A 16,935-nucleotide genomic window follows, 5' to 3' on the forward strand; every position below is an offset into this window, starting at 1 on the left:
AATAATCGCGAAGCAGCGAAGTAAACGTAGGAAATCCATCCGCCAGCGAACTTGAGCCGCAGCTCCGATTACAACAATGAGCGGTGTAACCTTAGACTTGACTGGGGATCATTAAAATCATACGCCGTGTTGGCCATTGCCATCCGACTAGCCGAAATAATGTTGTTGAGCACAAATTCATTTAAATTACAAAGCGTCAGCGACATACAAATGAGTTTGAGGCTCGGTTCGAAGGTGAAGGTGAAGGCTGTGCACAGTAAAATGTGGCAAAAAAAGAAATCATGTATTTTTACATAAAGAAAAGCTAAAAATGGATATAGGTTTTAAAATATTTAACTATTTTCATATAACAAAAGCATGTCTGTCAAGTATTTTATATTTTACCTACCAAAGTAATAATAATAAGCAAAATATAAGTGATAAAAAATTTAACTAAAATATTATTAAAGGAACCACAAAAGAACATGTTGCATTTACACACTGAATAAATATTTATTCCTTGACTCGTTATTTGAAATGGTATTTTTCAAAGCATTAATTTAATTTAATTTACCAATTTATTTATATTTATTTCTTTCAGTGCGTTTGTTAACCGAGAATGGCCAAATGGTAAACTATAGAGTATCGAATGGAATGGTCACGCTGATTGCCATTTTTTAATGAGCCGCCAAGGCGGGGCGTTAATTTCCCGGGCAAATACGAGTGAGTATTGGGAAACTGGTGCACAGGTCATGGGCCCCGGAGCCAAACCGATGATGTTCGTTCGAATTAATTAGAGCGGCGGTACCTAAAGCAAACTCATAAATTCCAAACCACCCGAGTATGTATGTACGTATGAACATTCGTGTGTGTTTGACCCAGCCCCCTGAACAAGCGACTCTTTGTAATTTTTGACATGATATGCCGCACAGATTGTGCAGGAAATTAATAAGAGGAGAGAACGAGCCGCGATCATCGTGATCATGATCATTGTGGAGTTCAGTCGATGACGATGATCTCGGAACCGCTGGAGAACAAGTTGCTGGACTTCAGACTGCAGACTGCAGACTGCAGACCGAAGACTATAAAGTGGAGTCTGAAGACAGAAGACTCGAGACGACAACAAGTTTTTCCGATTTTCATGCAGCAGGCGCAATCAGTGCTCATGATCTGTACATTAGCGTCGTGTGTTGATCACGCAGATTGCTCAAACACCAGACACACATATCAACAAACCGTTGAGTGATATTGGCCATTGGCCGGCGAGTTATAGCCAGTTTCCACTGGCCAAATCGATTTGTTTTTTTTTTCTATTTGGCATAAACCCGGCAGACGCCCCTATGCAAATTTGGCACTTTTTCTGCATATTTCTGCAGCGGTTCGTTTATAGAGTCATCGCCATACGAAAACGCCATTATGCAAACACGATTTTTCTGTTATTTTTAATTCGGAAATTATGCAAATTCCATTATGTTGCCATTTAGCAGGTGGGCGTGAGTGAGAGGGGCGTGGCTTGAAGTGAAGAAATGCCCCGGGTAACTGGAAACTCTGGATCGAAAAACACGAAGATAAATGCCTGCAATTAATGTCTTCTGCAGGTGATCATGAATCAATGATCGATAAGCGATCACACATTAAATTTTGATTGGGAAATTTGTTTGAAGTCAAGGTTTGTATTATACAGGTTTCAGTTTCAAATTAGTTAAAAAAACAAGAGATCAGCTATAAAATGTTGTTGATAAAATTCTGTTAAGAGACAATGTAATAGGAAATAAATTAGAAGCATGTCATTAATTTTTTTAATATAATTTGATACCCCTTTCTTAATTCTGTCTTAAAACTCCACTTCAGTTGATGTATTTCATAATTGCTGTCATTAAACAGGAATTTTCCACTGCCTAGAGATCGGTTACCAAACACACTTGACTGTAGTTCTTTTTTGGTTATTAAACCCCGTTTATAGTTCTTATGTAAGCAACTTTTGTATTTGGCCTGAGCAAAGTTCAGATTCTCGCTTCTCATTGTTTGCTTTTCACGGCTGCTCACGTTTTCCTCTCGCTCTCTTTCAGTTTTGTTGAACTTTTGTGCCAAACAAGGTAGGAAAAAATAAAAATAAAAAAACCTGTTCAACAGCATATTTTCAGTACTTTTTCGGTTCGGAGAATTTTGCATTCGTTCGGCTTGGAGAGCAAAATAAACAAAATTCTAACGCAATTTTTGCTTTGTTTTGTTTTGGTTTTTTACCATGCCTTTTTGTTGCTAAACAGCTGTGTTTGCCCATGTTTGGCTAAAGGTAAACATTATGAATATTTAAACAATGTCCAGACATTGGCTTTGTTTGATTGGCAAACGAGAAATCCGAGACAATGTAGCCAATATTTGCCAAGAAAGACTGCATTTTTCAAGTGGAATTTCCAACCACTCCGCTTTGGATGTGTGATTTTTTAATTTTTATTGTTTTACGTACATATGCATTTTACAACTTTAACTCGAAGCAGAGTCTCAATGTAAAACAGTCGCTGACATTCGAAGGTTGGCAGCTCAAAATACTTCGTTACACCCAGTTGCTTGGTATTTATACACAAGTGTGAACACAGTGCGTTTCAGAACTGTAAGACAGTTGGAAGTTTCAATGCCAGAGATCAATGTCATCTTGGAGTCGACTTTAAGTGCTTACAGAAAATAATTCAATTATAATAATAGTTCGAGTTAAATAATAGTTTCGCAGCAATACACCTTTAAAATACTTAGATGGCTAACAAATTTCCACTGCTGCCATTGTATGGAAATTTTATAAGCTTCCATTGATTTCACTTTCTAAACAAAAGCTACTGAGAACTTGAGGCAATGCGGAAACTCATTTATTCGCATAAAGATTGATCTTCGTGCCATGGAACAAATTGCCTTTTTCGTCTTAATATTTCACTCAACCATTAGGTATCCATTTATTTATTTGGCTATTTTAGGCTTTTATTTCGTTGGAAACATGAGCCAATCGAACTTTTCTAAGTGCTTGAAATGAGCTATAATGGAAAGAACAGAAATATACTTGAGTATTTTTAAGACGCATTTAATGACTTGAACAATAAAAGCGTTCAGATGAATCACCGGAAGGTAATGTTCAAGTAAAAGTTGGAGAGCTCTAAAGTTTACCCATGCCGAAAGTATTCACTAATGATAGTTATGACCTTGACTCCACTTTTTGGCCGCCCCCTGCTGTTGGCCTAAATGCGGCCAAGAAAGTTAGCGATACCCCCGAGGCACTTAACTCCCGCTGACTCCATTTGGCATTTGCAATGACCCAATTCCGTTGGCCGAATCCACGGCATGGGGGATAATTAATCAAAGAAATAGAGCTTCTCGGTTTCACTCGCCAAATGGGAGTGAAAAGGAGAGCGAGCCGAACTTATAACGATAACGATCCAATAAACGAACAACCGATGACCATTGTACTTCTACACAAAGAGAAATATAAGTCCTATTAATAAAATAAAAGCATTAAAAAGCTACAAGATAAAATATAAGTTTTAGAAAGATATAGTAAGTTTTAAATGTTATTTATAACCATGATGTCTAAAATTTTAAATTTATAGATTGGACATCTATATTTTGCAATATTTGAAATAGGAAAACTGTGATATATAGATTGAAACCCTTTTTTTAATAGTATAGTGTAGTATTAAAGAATAGCTCAATATATATCACAAAAATAAAATTTAAATCGATAGAGAAGTCTATCTTGTTAAAACTTATAAAATTTAACTTAAATAACTCCAACTGAATCAATGAACGACTTGCTTAATTTCCTTTAATTGTAAGGTGTGAGTACTGATTATTTCTCTCTCTGTATCATCAAAATAATAATCGTTTAGCATTAATGCAAATCGTGGGCATTATGTCAGCGATCGGCGATTGCAGTCGACGAAAGCGAAAGTGTGTCAGCGGGATGGGCGTATAGGTGGCCATTAAGAGCAAGTGAGACAGACGGAGACGCAAAGCGGAGCGTGAAAGAATCTCTGCAGGTCGTTGCACATGGAAGTTGGGGAAACAGGGAGAGAGGGAGAGAGGGGGATCCAAAAGCTCAGAGCATGCGTGCCTGCTCAGTGAAATGGAATGGAGAAGTGGGAGCGAGAAAGGTGCGGGGAAAGAGAGGTGCACAAGTGACGACTTTCACTAGGAACGAAAACCGACAAAAGGTTGATAACACACACTTTTCACAGCTCTCCCGATCGCCGTCACTCTCTTTTTCGATCCAAAATGACTCACGATTCCAGGTGTCGTGCAATCCCTATCAATTTATATACACATGTACTTATATAAACGCAAGTACACACATACAACTTTGTAGATTCTAAGCGGCTTAAGTGCATGTCATAGGTACATATATGATATATCCCACCCCCTCATCCGGCGAAGGTGGGCGTAAATTGCCAAAGCAAATGGCATTTCTGCAAGGAAGTTGTAAATCTGCTGCCAAATAGAATTGTGAGCGGGATGGATATGGATGCGGAGCGCAAAAGCGTTCATTAAATCCCAAGTCCCACTGCAGCATAAAAACGAAAGAAAAATGTTCGAGCCTCTGACAGGCAGTCAGAAATAAATACCCTCTCGGAAAATATAATTTTCAAAGATATTACATGATGTGTCTTCGAGACCACTTTATAAAAATTTTGTATAAAAAATAGTTCTATTTTTAAATTGTTACTTGCAACATGAGAAATATGTATGTGGAATCATAGTAATATTGTGAATAATTTAAGATTACACCCATTCTATTTTTTTAGGTTTATTAAAACCCCTTTTTTTAAATTAAGAACATGGACGTTAAATAAATATCAAGTTACCGTTATTAACCACATTCATAGGTATCTCGTTTACTTTACCTTACCATTAGTTTTAACTCTTTATAAATAAAGCTTAATTTTACGGCTCGTGTCGTTAGAGTAACTATATAAATTACATGTGCATATTCATTTAAACAAGAAATCATTTTAATTTTTATAGTCATTTGAATAGAATTTTATGAGCTGTTTATTTTGAACGGTTCGCTTTTTTATTACAATCATTAATAAATGATTTTATCTTCATGGAATGAAGAATACGACTTCCAAGCTGCCATTTTTGGAAGGGTATGTGAGTAGACAGGCTCTCCAAACTTCATTGAGAAAAACCTTTTGGGACGTGCGTGCACAATACTCGGGTTTTACGACCTTCTGCGACGCCCACAACGGAAAGCCGCTGCACTGAGAGAAATGCAATTATAGAACCGTCGCGCAACGTGGTGCTGAGAGGGCTCACAAAGACGTCGACAGACGTCAGACAAACGCCGACTGCCGGCCCACACACAGATCACTTGAGGTCTGGTCTGGTTCTGGGATATGACTTTAGCTTCAACTTCAGCTCCAACACTGCAACTTCAAAATCCCAGAGTCTGGGTGCAGGCAATTAGAGGGGCAAGACTTATAGCCCGGGTTCAGTGGTGCCAACTTGGCTATTTGCTTGCTAAATTGGGCTCTTTCTAAAAGTCGGAGAACGAAAACAGTAAATGAAATTGATAGATACTTAAAATATCAAGAAAGATGAGTAATTTTGATACTGAATAATGTGGTAATGCGATGCTTTCTATGATTCAATTGTTTAGTTTATTTTGTATCATTTCGACTTGAAGACTTAAGTAATTTTAAAGCAGTAACAATTTTACGTGTTCAATATACATTAAAATTAATAGCTATAAAAATTCAATTTTAAGTGTAAATATTAACGTATTTGCTAACCTCACCTTTTCAAAAACTTTATACAAAATATTACTTGGCTATTTCCGGTGTTCTTCAGTTGACAACACTGACTGGGTGAGGTAATGGCATTACCATCCAATTGGCCAATGAACCCGTCGATTATGAAACCGAACTCTAGCCGCCGCGGCGGTTAATTAGATGAACTTCGTCAATTGCCTTAATTGAGACCTTGTGCCCTGCGGCGTCGGAAGTGGAGCAGTGCAAAACTGACCTCTTAGCTTTTTGGGAATTTCAATTGGAAGCCGCACTCGAGCGACATACCAAACGAACAGGTCCGTCAGGCCTTGTCGGCTTTATCAGAAAGTCAATAAATGCCTGCGGCGGAATCTTATCAACTCCTTGGCCGTACTATCGATATCTATTAGTGTTTATTGAATAAACAAAATATGAAAGCCAGCCCAGCCAAATAAATGTCACAAGAGAATCGAAAACCGCAGGGCCCAAAAAGGTTTCCTCGGATCACAATCTTTAACAATATCGGATGAACAGACTCCCGTGGTGTTTGTGGTTGCGAGAGGTAATTCAAAGACTTGACCTGGACCCCGCCCCCTTGGCCATACACTTGTGTCCACAGACACACAAAATTTCTTATTCCCCGTTTTGTTTGTTTGCCTCGCAGTTGAAGATGCCAACAAACAAACAAACAAGCAGGCAGACGAATGGAAAGGGCAAAATGAAGACGGGCTGGTGACATTTGATAGTGCATGCGGTCAACTGCCGGCGATATCTTTCGGCGGGTTCTATTTATAGGTCGATGCAATCGGTAATCGGTATGCCCTGGACATGCAGTCGTCCCCAGATGGAGTCACGTTTGGTGGCCCAGCCAAATGCCAGCCCCTTGCCACTTGCACGGGTGGTTATCTCTCGCTTTCCGCCTTCTAAGCTGGTGGGATCAGCAGAACAAGCCCATAAATACCTCGCTGCCACCCGATCCCCCGACGTGATTCATTCGCCGCACTCATAAGTATATAATTGATACAACAAAGGCCACTTGCTGGATTCCCTGTGCCCGTTATCAAGTTTAAACCCCGTAGTCTTAACCCTTTTGCAAGTAATATTCTGAGCTCTTTTAGTTGGTTTCTTACCTTAACATACTTAGCAATCAGTAAACCTTTTTGTGTGGTAAAGGTTTTTTTGTTAAGATTATCATCACACAATAAATTAAGATTAGGTTTTTAAAACTTAGTAATCCAAACAGCTTTTAAAACCTACAACTAAAAAAGGATGCTATAATATTTACAATCTATCTGGAGCTTATAAGTACAAAGCTAGTTAATAAGCACCTTAAAAATTTGTAAGAAATGTTCTACTGAAATTCAAAGATTTTTAAGGTTAACCAGGGGTTAATTAACAGAGCTCCCGTTGCTTTTGTGCTAAGGGCGGCGTTATCTAACATCCGCTGTTGGCGAGCGTGCAATAATAATAAAGAAAGTCAACAAAAGACGCGCACACAACTTGTGACTAATGCACTAATTGAATGAAAGCTCGCGGCGTGGAAAGGAAAACAAATGCAGTGTGTGCCCCAGCCCCACCACAAGCGAATCGGCATCGGCATCGGCGTTACGTTTATGTGGGTCAGCGGCAATCGGAATGGAGCCACCCAAAACATAAATTGCAAATCTCAAGACAGACCTTTTCTTGGCCACACTTGTATGGTAATGTGGGTCAAAAGCCCGAAATTATGTATTATCATTAAATTTCATTACAGCCGACTTTTCGAGCGCTTAAATAATGTCGAAAAAATTCGGACTGCGCAAAGCGGAATGCAAAAACAAAGCGAACCCGTTACACCGCAATTCACGCAATGCCACCACTCAGTGGGTTGTTATTTTATTTTTCCCCCTCCCCCTCTCCCTCCCCCTCACCCCTTTTTGTACAGTTATGGGAACGGAACGGATCGGAGTCGTGGAGCCGCCGAATGCATTGGCCCCATCCCACCGAGCCGAAGAAAGCCAACGTGATGGTCTGTTCTTGTACGCATGTCCATATTCGGAGTTCTTGGAGAATGCGTAGAATCAGGACACCGAGAAAAAATTCAGGATCGGATTAGGATTCTATAAAAATAAAAAGCTGATTCCAATAAAATGAAATCAGAGCCACTGATTTAAGACAATTCATTGTCTTTGGTTCTCGTGTTGCAAAGGTTTTTAAAAGAGCGATATTAACATTTTTTAATAATGTAGTTGTTAACTTCTTTGAACCTATTTGTATAATTCAATTTAAATTTTCCACTAAATGCTAAAAACTTTTTAAACATTTAAATGCTTCTACATTAAAATATATTTACAAATCAAATAAAATATATAGCAACTTATCGAGTAATATTGTATCCCAAATTCGTAGTGTAACAATACTTTGAAATGTGTCAATTAAGATGTTACATATATTTTTCTCAGTGCACCTCCCCGCCCGTTGAGTCATGGCATTTGTGCAGTGTGGAGTTCAGTGATCCCGCCCGCTTACCAAAAAAGTCCTCCCATCTCTCCGAGGTGTCCGAATCGGATTCTATGTCCATCTTGGTCTTCCTGGGTTTCTTGATTTACGAGTGCGTCTTGTTTGGCCTGGCCTGGGGCTCTCCTGGTCTTCTCTAAATTTAGACAACGCTTGGCGAGCAACTGCCACTGGAGGAGACTTCTGCGCCTTTATCGCGACTTCTGCTGCGGCTGCTGCATTAGATATGGCCGGGGATACAGTATCTAAAACGGGCGAATCGTGGCCAAATGACTTCACCCGGCGCAGAGCGGAAAGGCAAAGCTCAATCAATGACCAGCCGATAAGATAAGCCCGCGATTTAATTTTAAACACTGGCACCGAACTGTGCGATTTTCTTTACCGAACGTGTATTTTATTTCGCAGGTACGAGTATCTAGCTCTATTCGCTACTAGCCGCCGATATCTTATCGCGGTCTGCGGAGCTCCAGGCTAGAGCAAATATCCAGCAGGTACGAAGGCATTGTGGCCAACAGCTGTTGGCCAACGCTTGGGAATGAGAATACGCGAATGTATCTCAAAGTTGCGCTCAGTTCTCGGAACGCGCGGATGACTAAACCGGCTCGCGAACTTGAGTCTCAGAGGTTGGGGCTTTTATTACTTCTATTTGGGGGCTCAGAACAAATTGTGGGGATTCTCCTACGCGGGCCACACAAACTGCCGATCGCTGATTGAATTAAACTGATGGGCTCTTCACTTGCTATTGCGAAACGAAAACAAGGCGAAAACCCACGAAATTGCAGATACAAGTATCTCGCGCTTCGCTGACTTTCCAGTTTCTCCCGTGCAAATCACCTTCGCACCGTTACTTCTAATTGCGGCGAATATAAAAAACACTCTCTTCTCACAGACACGGCTGCACATGCAGATACACTTGTGTATTTTCAGATATTATTTTAGATTTTCCTTTTTTTCGGTTTGCTTTGGTTTTGGTTTTGCATTCGAAGGGGACAGGGGGCGATACACGTTCACTAACACACGCTCACTCGCTGTGGCAGCTCGATCGCTCCAGGAACGACATTTCCAGCGCGCGTCTCAATTGGAACTGACATGCCGCAAGAGCCTCCAAGTCCCAAGACCCCAACTCACTTCGCCTCGCGTTTCTCTTAGGCAGTACTCGGTTGCTCTTAACGCGACTGATCACGGCATTACAACCGATCGAGACCCCAAGACCTCGTCCAAGACGTTCGAGCCCCAACATTCTCTCTCGGTATCTTTGGAGGGTCGAACATGTTCGAGTTGCATTCCAGGGACCACGAACACCAACTGCAACTGCTAGCAGTCATGTGTGCAGGATCGACAGCACCACCAGGTCGATATGATGATCCACTCGTAGTACAGCTCGACTGGGTGGAAGGCAAATCAGAATTTAACGAGTTTGTAATGAGTAATTTTTATATTATGGTAATATATAGATATCTTGATTTTTTCACGGTTAACACCGGAAAACCCCTAAGTGAAGATAGTAGCTTGGAAAATAATGGTACGCTTGTTCAAATTATACAAATGTTATAAATCATTTCTGGTAAAACAAAAATTTTTTTTTGAATACATTCAGTTTGGAAAACAGTGGCTGTTTGCGACGGGTAAAAAAAATTTAAATGGGAGTAAATAAGCTGAATGTCAAAAATAATCTCTTCTTAACTTACTTATGCACAGGATAACGCCTCCCAGGATGAACAGTACGGATTCGGTTTCTATGTAGAGGAATAGCACCACGGTTATTAGAAGACCCAACCCCAAAATACCGACAAGGAAGGACATGAGAAGGGCCCAACACAAATCCTAGGGAATTAAATAGGGATATAGTTTTAAGTTTCAAGTCAGGGGCTTGAAAATTTTAAGCTCAATTATGCACTTACCCACATCGTTCCAAAGAGCAGAAACATTTTTGACAGGGCGTATACGAAAGCAAACACCATTGCAAAAATTACAATTATTATGTTTTTATAGCCATCGATGAGCTGAAACAAGCTAATGGCAAAGGTAAGTATGGCAATAAGCATCCCCGTAAGGCCGATGAATATGCACCCGATGTAGAGCGATAGAAAGCCGCAGAACAAATGAAGACACATCTCAATATTTCACTCATTGACTACAAATTATAAGCACATATTTCACTACAATTTTGAATAGAAAAAATGGCTTCGAAATGGTTACTGTTTACATGTTGACATCAAACTCCAGCTAATTCTAAAACAACAACAGCTTTGTATGTTTTTTTTTTTCTGGGAATTGCCAACCCATATATTTTCAGACAAATTTAAATTAATTTTGCTGTTTCTTAAGTTTTAAAATATTTTCCATTTGTTAATTCAAATATGGCGCCCAAAAGCACATCAGCTGTTTCAGCACCAGGGCCCGTCACTTATCGATACAAGTATAGAGATGGACAACAATCTCAGAACTATTGTTTCCAATAAGAATCCAACGAACTGAAGAATAAGGCAAATAATGGATATAGCCGATCCGCCACCAACCAAACGTCCCCGGAAAACGCCCAGCCTTGACCAAGAAATCACTGGAATCCAGGCTATCCTGTCAGATGAGTTCGACGAGGAAATTGCGCTCATCAAGGCACACAGTTGCCAGTTGGAGACAAAGCAACAGCTGCAGGCGGTTATCCAGGAGCTTTCCCAAAAACTGCCCCACTTCCAGCACCTGAAGCGCGTACAGGATCGCAGCGTTCTCATCTGCCCCAGCTCGGAGATTGATGGGTCCATAACCCTGGAACAGCACCTCGAACAGTTTGCCTTCTCGGAGCACGTGCTCCGTGCTCTTTGCCAGGGAGTCCGGGTGGTGGAAGTTCCGGAGAGAATGCCCCGCCTGCGAGTGCAGTACGAAAAGACTATCCAGCACTGGCCCTGCAAGTTTCACCCGAATCACTACTCGGAATCGTTGCGAAATGGCACAAACTTCAGTTCCGCACAACGAATCTTCCACAAGAGGATGGCCCAGCTTTTGATGCGTCTCTCACGGGATGTAAATGCCAACCGGCCAGTGGGCATCTGCGTGGATCCACGGCAGCCAAGCATAGTAGCTATAGCTGGAGCCGATGAGTCCCCAAGCCCACATGAACATTGCGGCATGCTCCTGGTGGACTATGTGGCCCGAAGTCAAGAAGGAGGCGCCACAAAATCGGAGCTCACATTCACTGAGGATTCTGATGAGAAGGAATCATCTCTGCGAGGAATACCTAAAGCCTACTACGATTACCTGAGAAAAGATGAGAACAACAAAGATCTAAATTTTGGAGCAGAAAAGTCGAGGGAATGCAATGAAGAACACAAACTTGAAGGAGCAGATAACCTTGCCAAATTTGGCCCCTATCTGTGCACCGGCTACGATATATACCTTCTGCAGGAACCCTGTCTTATGTGCTCCATGGCCCTGGTGCATAGCCGAGCGAAAAGGGTATTCTTTTTGAGAAATTCGGAGAATGGAGCTCTGGCCACGAGATTTCGGCTGCAATCGGTGCGAGAACTGAACCATCACTACGAGGTTTTCCAATTCACAACCAACGAAGACAAAGACTTGACGTAACATTTAACAGACCTTGTTTTAATAAAGCATTTTATAGGATATCTTCGATTTTGGGCGCTGTTTTGGCCGTCGACTGGCGGGTGGGCGTGGATAGAAGTCCCAACAGTTGGCAATCGGCCTCCAGGATGGTGATGTCCTTGGTCGAGCCGAGGAACTTGGTGGACAGCTCCAGGTCCTTGATGCGCAGACGAACACGAGCTCCTCTTACATAGTCGCTAAATATAAAGAATTATTTATCGAATGTAGACGAGACGTGATATTCTAGGGCTCACCTGGCGTTCCGAGCTGGACGACTGCAGACGCAGTGGAACTTCCAGCCAAAGTCTATGTAGAGATCATCGCCCACCACATGGAAGATCTTTCCACTGACCACCTTGCCTTCGGCGTTACCAAGCTGCTCCAGAAATTGAAGGGTTATTACATAAACAAGGGTATTTCTTGTTTTAAACTCACATCTATCAACTTGGAGTTGCGGAGAAGTGAGGCAAATGTCTGGTTGTCCTCCGCCGGCTGAGGGGGCGTGGCAGGAGCCGTGTACTTGTCAAAGGCGCGGGCAAATCCTCCCTTGCTACCGGTGATGTCCGCTGTATTCTCCACGGGAGTAGCTCCATCCGTTGGTTTTTCCGTTTCCCCGCTGATTAGTCGCGTTATCACTGGCATTCTACGTCTGCTGGTTAAGGTAGCTGCCTGGATTCCGGATTTACTTAGTTTTTGCAGCAGCGACATGGTTTTAATTTAATATTTTTAAATTATCCAATAGCAAATGTAAGTCCAACTAGAAAAACAAAGAAGAAGAACTGAATCGATAGGCGAAATATCGATAAGTAGCAGCTGTGTATGCACTTCACTAGTTACAAAAACACGCTGCCGGCATTTATTTTGATATTACGAAATCGGTTGTTAAGCGTAGGTAATTAAGAATAAATCAATTAAAAATGATCCAACAACAGCGCCAAAGAATCGAGGCTGCGGTCACGGAGATGATCGACGACATGGACAAGACGCACCTGCGGAAAATGCAGGTAAGTGGAGTCTAAACAAGGAAAGTGATTTCAACTGACATTAATTTCAATTCCAGAACGAGATGCATTTGTGTGCGGCCAAATGTTGCCAGGATGGAACCTCCAGTGTGGACAGTGTCCAGAGGTGTGTAGACCGGTGCTCTACCCCCATGACGAGAGCTCAGAATTACGTTCAGCACGAGTTGGGGGAGTTCCAGGGCAGACTTCAACGTTGCGTCATGGTCAGTACCCATTTCATCAACTTGTTGCTCCATAAAAATTTGATTTTATTGAATTGAATTATATTTCTGGTTTCAATATTATCAAGAGTTTGCTTTACACGCACATACACAGCCAAGTCTGCTTTATTGCTATTCGAAAACACTTAATACATTTTATATTTTAGCAATGCAACGATGATGTGAAAGTGAAAATGCCGCCCAATCCCAACGAGGATCAGATAGCCAAGTACACCGACCAGTTCGAGCGTTGTGCCATCCAGTGCGTTGATAAACATGTTGGCCTCATTCCCGGCATGATGAAGACCATGAAGGCAGTGCTCTCCAAGGGACCCGAAAGCATCCCCCAAGTCTAAGCCAACCTGCATTTACTACCTTATTAGTTGTTGAGCGTGGAATTTTACCATCTCTGGAGTCATTTCACATTTTGCTAACTCGTTTAAGAATTTTAAACAAAAATTACCTTATTAATTGTTAAAAGTCTTAAGTACCGAACAAAAGTAGTGTTTAAAATATTTGGAATCACGTCAAATTTTGCCAACATAAAAAAAATACACATACTTTGTACACCAAAAACTGTCATAAATCCTTTTTGTTTTTTCCAAATTCCGAACAGTACAATGGTAGATCAACAGAAAAAGCGTCTGGAGGACGCTATTAGCGATATGATCGAGGACATGTACCGCACCCACTTGCGGAGGATGCAGGTGAGTGTGGTTTCTAGTGGGCTGCTATAAACTCCTTCTAGAATTGAGTATTCTTTGGCGCTCCCAAGTCCACGATGCACCGCTGTGCAGCACGATGCTGTGATGATGAGCGAGGGACGCTGGAGAGCGTCCAAAACTGCATAGAGAAATGTGCCGGACCGCTGATGGACGCCCAGGACTATCTGCAGCACGAGCTGGGACAGTTTCAGAACCGCCTCCAGAATTGCGTCAGGGTAGGAGCATTAATAGAAATTGTGTTCTTTGCGGGTTTTTTGTTATTTTAATACTTGGACACCACTGAAAATAATTTTAAGAAGATTTAATACAGATTTATTTTTGTTTCGGACTGATTTTCTTTGATTTTAGGTACCCTCGACTAATAGTGCTTACACTCTATAGTTATGAAAAGCAATACACATTTTAGAGATAGGTTTTTAAAATTGAAAATATTAAAACGATATAACAGTTTTTTTTTTTTTTTGTCTGTTTCAGACTCAGCACATATGAGATCTATTTTGACCTTTACTTTTTACTTTGCGGTATGTAATGCAATGTAATAAATTATATCGGCTTCTGACATTTAGACTATTAAAAAGATCTAACAACTTCAATAGATCTTCTCAACAAAAACATCAACTGTGTTTTCTTAAACTTTTTAAATATAGAATTTTCTCTTTTGTATCTTAAATTGGTTGGCCAGTTCTATTAAAGTTCACCTACCAAAGCTCGTAGCTTTTCTATTTCCTGTTTTTTCTTTTCTTTCAAATGCTACATGTGTTAATATTATTATTTTTAAAACCGCTGCTTGGAATATGTTGTTAGATAAAACGACGTTTTTATGAGTCTGAAATATATTTAAGTTATAGATTACATAGGACATAAAATGTTGAATAGACTGTTTTATTCTTTATTTGGCTTTTTATTTTTAGTTTGTAACTTAGCTTTGTTGTGCATTTAATTTCCTGTTTATAATTACTGATTAACCGCAGGATTGCAACAGCGATGCCCGAGCCCGTCTGCCCAGCAATCCGAGTGACCGGGACATGTCCCGATCCCAGCACATGTTCGAGAGCTGCACGGGCAACTGTGTGGACAAGCACATCAATCTGATCCCGGGGCTGCTCAAGTCGATCAAGCAGACTCTGGACAGGGGTCCGCCCAAGAGAGCTCGCGGCATGGGCATGGATGTCTAATGCCCACTGCAATCCCAAAATCGATGTGAATTTAAAACGGCTATCGGGAAATTGTCAACGGTATAATTATTTATTGAATATTTTTGGTACAGCTAACACTAAAGATACACTAACGGAAACTACGATCCGGAAGGGGCTTATCGGAGCAGGGCTTATCAACGTCCACGTGGCCCGATCTCTAGCCGATTTGGAATTCCCAGCTCCCGGATCTCCTTGGGCCCTAGCTCATTAAATATCTAGTAATAAAGATTCTTAGTAATATGCAACAATACGAGTGAGAATGTATTTGGGGATCTGGTTGGATCTACTGCTCGTTCTGCTTCGTCCGTACGCCGTACTTGCTCCAGAAGGTGACCTTGGCGGTGGTCTTCTTCAGGTTGTCCTGGAACACGGAGCACGTGTCGAACGGAGGACAGTAGAGGTGCAGGGACACCGAGGTGTCCGAGTGGCTGGGGTTCTCCACGCGATGAAGGCCCAGGTTGTCTGTTAAAATATTGAAACCACATCCAATAAGTAAAAGTAAAGCCTCTTTCTGTATTTTCTAAACTCCTCACCATTTATGTAGGCCACATCGTTTACGGCAATGGGTGTCTCGCCGATCTCCACCAGCTCTCGACTGTCGATCTCGCCATCGGGATGGTGAGGACGACCGTTTTCCCTGGCAGATCTGTTGGGATACTCGTAGCGCTTCTCGCGGAGATCCCCCTTCAGCATCTTCATGAAGCAGTGGGAATCGGCGTGGTCGTGCACCGAGGATCCATGACCTTCGCCCCAGCACAGGATCAACAGGTTGAACTTTCCATTACCAGCATCGACCAGATTCCTGGTGTAGGTATAACGATCGAACTTGGCGTACTTGCGCCACTCGCGCGGATTCGACTTGTAGCTGAGCATCAGGTGATTCACCATCTCGATGTTCACGTAGTTGGACTCGAACTCCCGGTGGAGGGCAGCCACCAGGTCCGTGAGGGAATCCACCGCAGGTCCGTACTTCAGGGGCTTTTCCAAAGCCTGATAGTAGTTGGTGGCCTGACGCAGGAACTTCTCCTGGTCGACCTGCTCGATCTCCGAGTCGATCTTGGACAGGGCCATTTTGGGCTTGCTCTGATTGACCTACGATCCGAATTAAAAAGAAAGGGAAGAGGGTGCTGCATCAGTTAAAGCTGAAGGGCGTGGAAAACTACCTATCAATGCAGCATATTCTATAGAGTTCAGTCCTCAATTGATTTAGATGAATTACGTTGTAAAGTCGATGATCGCTGCTGATAGCTAAAGGTTGTCTCTATTGGGGAATATATTCCGATCGGCTTCCGTTTAATACGGATTGAATTGTGTTCAGTAATCGCACACGCTCCACCTCGGATTGCAAAATCCAACTGAACGGACACCCCGATTTCTGGGGATGGTGCTCTCCTGCTCCGGCTATATAATCAATCTCGGATCGGACGTAAGTCGGAGGCGCAAGTCCGAAGCAATAACAAAAAACAAGAAGTCGCCGGCGATTATCGCCCAGTCCACTTATCAATAGCAGATTTTGCCAATACCCTGGGCATACATACTATATATGTGTCTATATAGATAGATCGAATGTTGCCAGGAGGGGCTCAACAGATGCGCCTCAAATTCTGGGCAAGAGGTTAACGGCGCTCTAATGGGACCGCTTAGCAAATAAAAAGCAAATTTAGATTATATAGTCGTTCCCAAATATTGGGAGATTGGATGATAGGGGCATGGCCACCGATAGCTGGTTGAATCTGGTTGCTGACGCATTCAAAAAAACCAGCGGATTGTTTTTCTAGAAAATATCTACGGGTTTCTATCAGCCTGGATGTTTAGGGGTTTTTTACTCTATGCAATTAAATTATTGTTCAAATTCCAATCAACTCAGGTACCCTTATATACACTTAATTATTGAAATTGATTGCCTACATTCAGGTTTGTTCCAGATTTCTGTTAATTGCTTGCAATTTGTCATTTGAATTTGCACA

General features: G+C 41.7%; 7 protein-coding genes and 1 long non-coding RNA gene across 10 annotated transcripts in view; 3 read left to right on the forward strand and 5 right to left on the reverse strand.

The window, feature by feature from the left end:
- The window catches only part of LOC108096611, a 49,966-nt gene extending 41,569 nt beyond the window's left edge, over positions 1-8,397 (reverse strand). The window contains exon 1 of one of the 2 annotated variants that reach the window (XR_001771715.2): positions 8,238-8,397. Coding sequence is in view for 1 of the 2 variants with exons in the window: in XM_017198355.2 (XP_017053844.1) it covers positions 8,238-8,289 (52 nt within the window). In the remaining variant the exon portion in view is untranslated. The remainder of the gene's footprint in view (positions 1-8,237) is intronic. The other variant, XM_017198355.2, reaches the window with a different exon arrangement.
- LOC108096618 lies at positions 4,993-5,842 on the reverse strand. Its single transcript, XR_001771716.2, has 2 exons — positions 5,278-5,842; positions 4,993-5,222 (listed from the first exon to the last, which is right to left on the reverse strand). It is a non-coding gene; the product is annotated as an uncharacterized LOC108096618 (long non-coding RNA).
- Positions 8,398-9,105: 708 nt separating the features above from the next.
- LOC108096617 lies at positions 9,106-10,433 on the reverse strand. 2 transcript variants are annotated; one of them, XM_017198362.2, is made up of 3 exons: positions 10,127-10,433; positions 9,914-10,049; positions 9,106-9,610 (listed from the first exon to the last, which is right to left on the reverse strand). In XM_017198362.2, exons 1-3 carry the CDS (start codon positions 10,337-10,339, stop codon positions 9,540-9,542), a joined length of 420 nt encoding a protein of 139 aa, XP_017053851.1. In that variant the 5' UTR covers positions 10,340-10,433; the 3' UTR covers positions 9,106-9,539. The 2 variants fall into 2 exon arrangements, with proteins under 2 accessions (XP_017053851.1, XP_017053852.2); XM_017198363.2 differs by lacking the exon at positions 9,106-9,610 and adding an exon at positions 9,657-9,837.
- Positions 10,434-10,589: 156 nt separating this feature from the next.
- On the forward strand, positions 10,590-11,853 carry LOC108096612 (probable inactive tRNA-specific adenosine deaminase-like protein 3). The gene has a single exon (XM_017198356.2). The coding sequence runs from the start codon at positions 10,719-10,721 to the stop codon at positions 11,805-11,807; it is 1,089 nt and encodes a 362-aa protein (XP_017053845.1). The 5' UTR covers positions 10,590-10,718; the 3' UTR covers positions 11,808-11,853.
- LOC108096614 (28S ribosomal protein S28, mitochondrial) lies at positions 11,805-12,612 on the reverse strand. The gene is made up of 3 exons (XM_017198358.2): positions 12,261-12,612; positions 12,080-12,201; positions 11,805-12,022 (listed from the first exon to the last, which is right to left on the reverse strand). The coding sequence occupies exons 1-3, from the start codon at positions 12,531-12,533 to the stop codon at positions 11,839-11,841; spliced, it is 579 nt and encodes a 192-aa protein (XP_017053847.1). The 5' UTR covers positions 12,534-12,612; the 3' UTR covers positions 11,805-11,838.
- A 31-nt stretch (positions 12,613-12,643) lies between these two features.
- On the forward strand, positions 12,644-13,623 carry LOC108096616 (protein FAM136A). The gene is made up of 3 exons (XM_017198361.2): positions 12,644-12,829; positions 12,886-13,050; positions 13,215-13,623. Exons 1-3 carry the CDS (start codon positions 12,743-12,745, stop codon positions 13,401-13,403), a joined length of 441 nt encoding a protein of 146 aa, XP_017053850.1. The 5' UTR covers positions 12,644-12,742; the 3' UTR covers positions 13,404-13,623.
- A 20-nt stretch (positions 13,624-13,643) lies between these two features.
- On the forward strand, positions 13,644-15,218 carry LOC108096615 (protein FAM136A). The gene is made up of 3 exons (XM_017198359.2): positions 13,644-13,754; positions 13,823-13,987; positions 14,744-15,218. Exons 1-3 carry the CDS (start codon positions 13,668-13,670, stop codon positions 14,945-14,947), a joined length of 456 nt encoding a protein of 151 aa, XP_017053848.1. The 5' UTR covers positions 13,644-13,667; the 3' UTR covers positions 14,948-15,218.
- LOC108096613 (cysteine dioxygenase type 1) lies at positions 14,999-16,322 on the reverse strand. The gene is made up of 3 exons (XM_017198357.2): positions 16,188-16,322; positions 15,502-16,060; positions 14,999-15,430 (listed from the first exon to the last, which is right to left on the reverse strand). The coding sequence occupies exons 2-3, from the start codon at positions 16,037-16,039 to the stop codon at positions 15,252-15,254; spliced, it is 717 nt and encodes a 238-aa protein (XP_017053846.1). The 5' UTR covers positions 16,040-16,060; positions 16,188-16,322; the 3' UTR covers positions 14,999-15,251.
- Between the last annotated feature and the right edge of the window lie 613 nt (positions 16,323-16,935).

Source organism: Drosophila ficusphila, unplaced genomic scaffold, assembly GCF_018152265.1.
Source record: "Drosophila ficusphila isolate 14025-0441.05 unplaced genomic scaffold, ASM1815226v1 contig_414, whole genome shotgun sequence".
NCBI lineage: Eukaryota > Metazoa > Arthropoda > Insecta > Diptera > Drosophilidae > Drosophila > Drosophila ficusphila.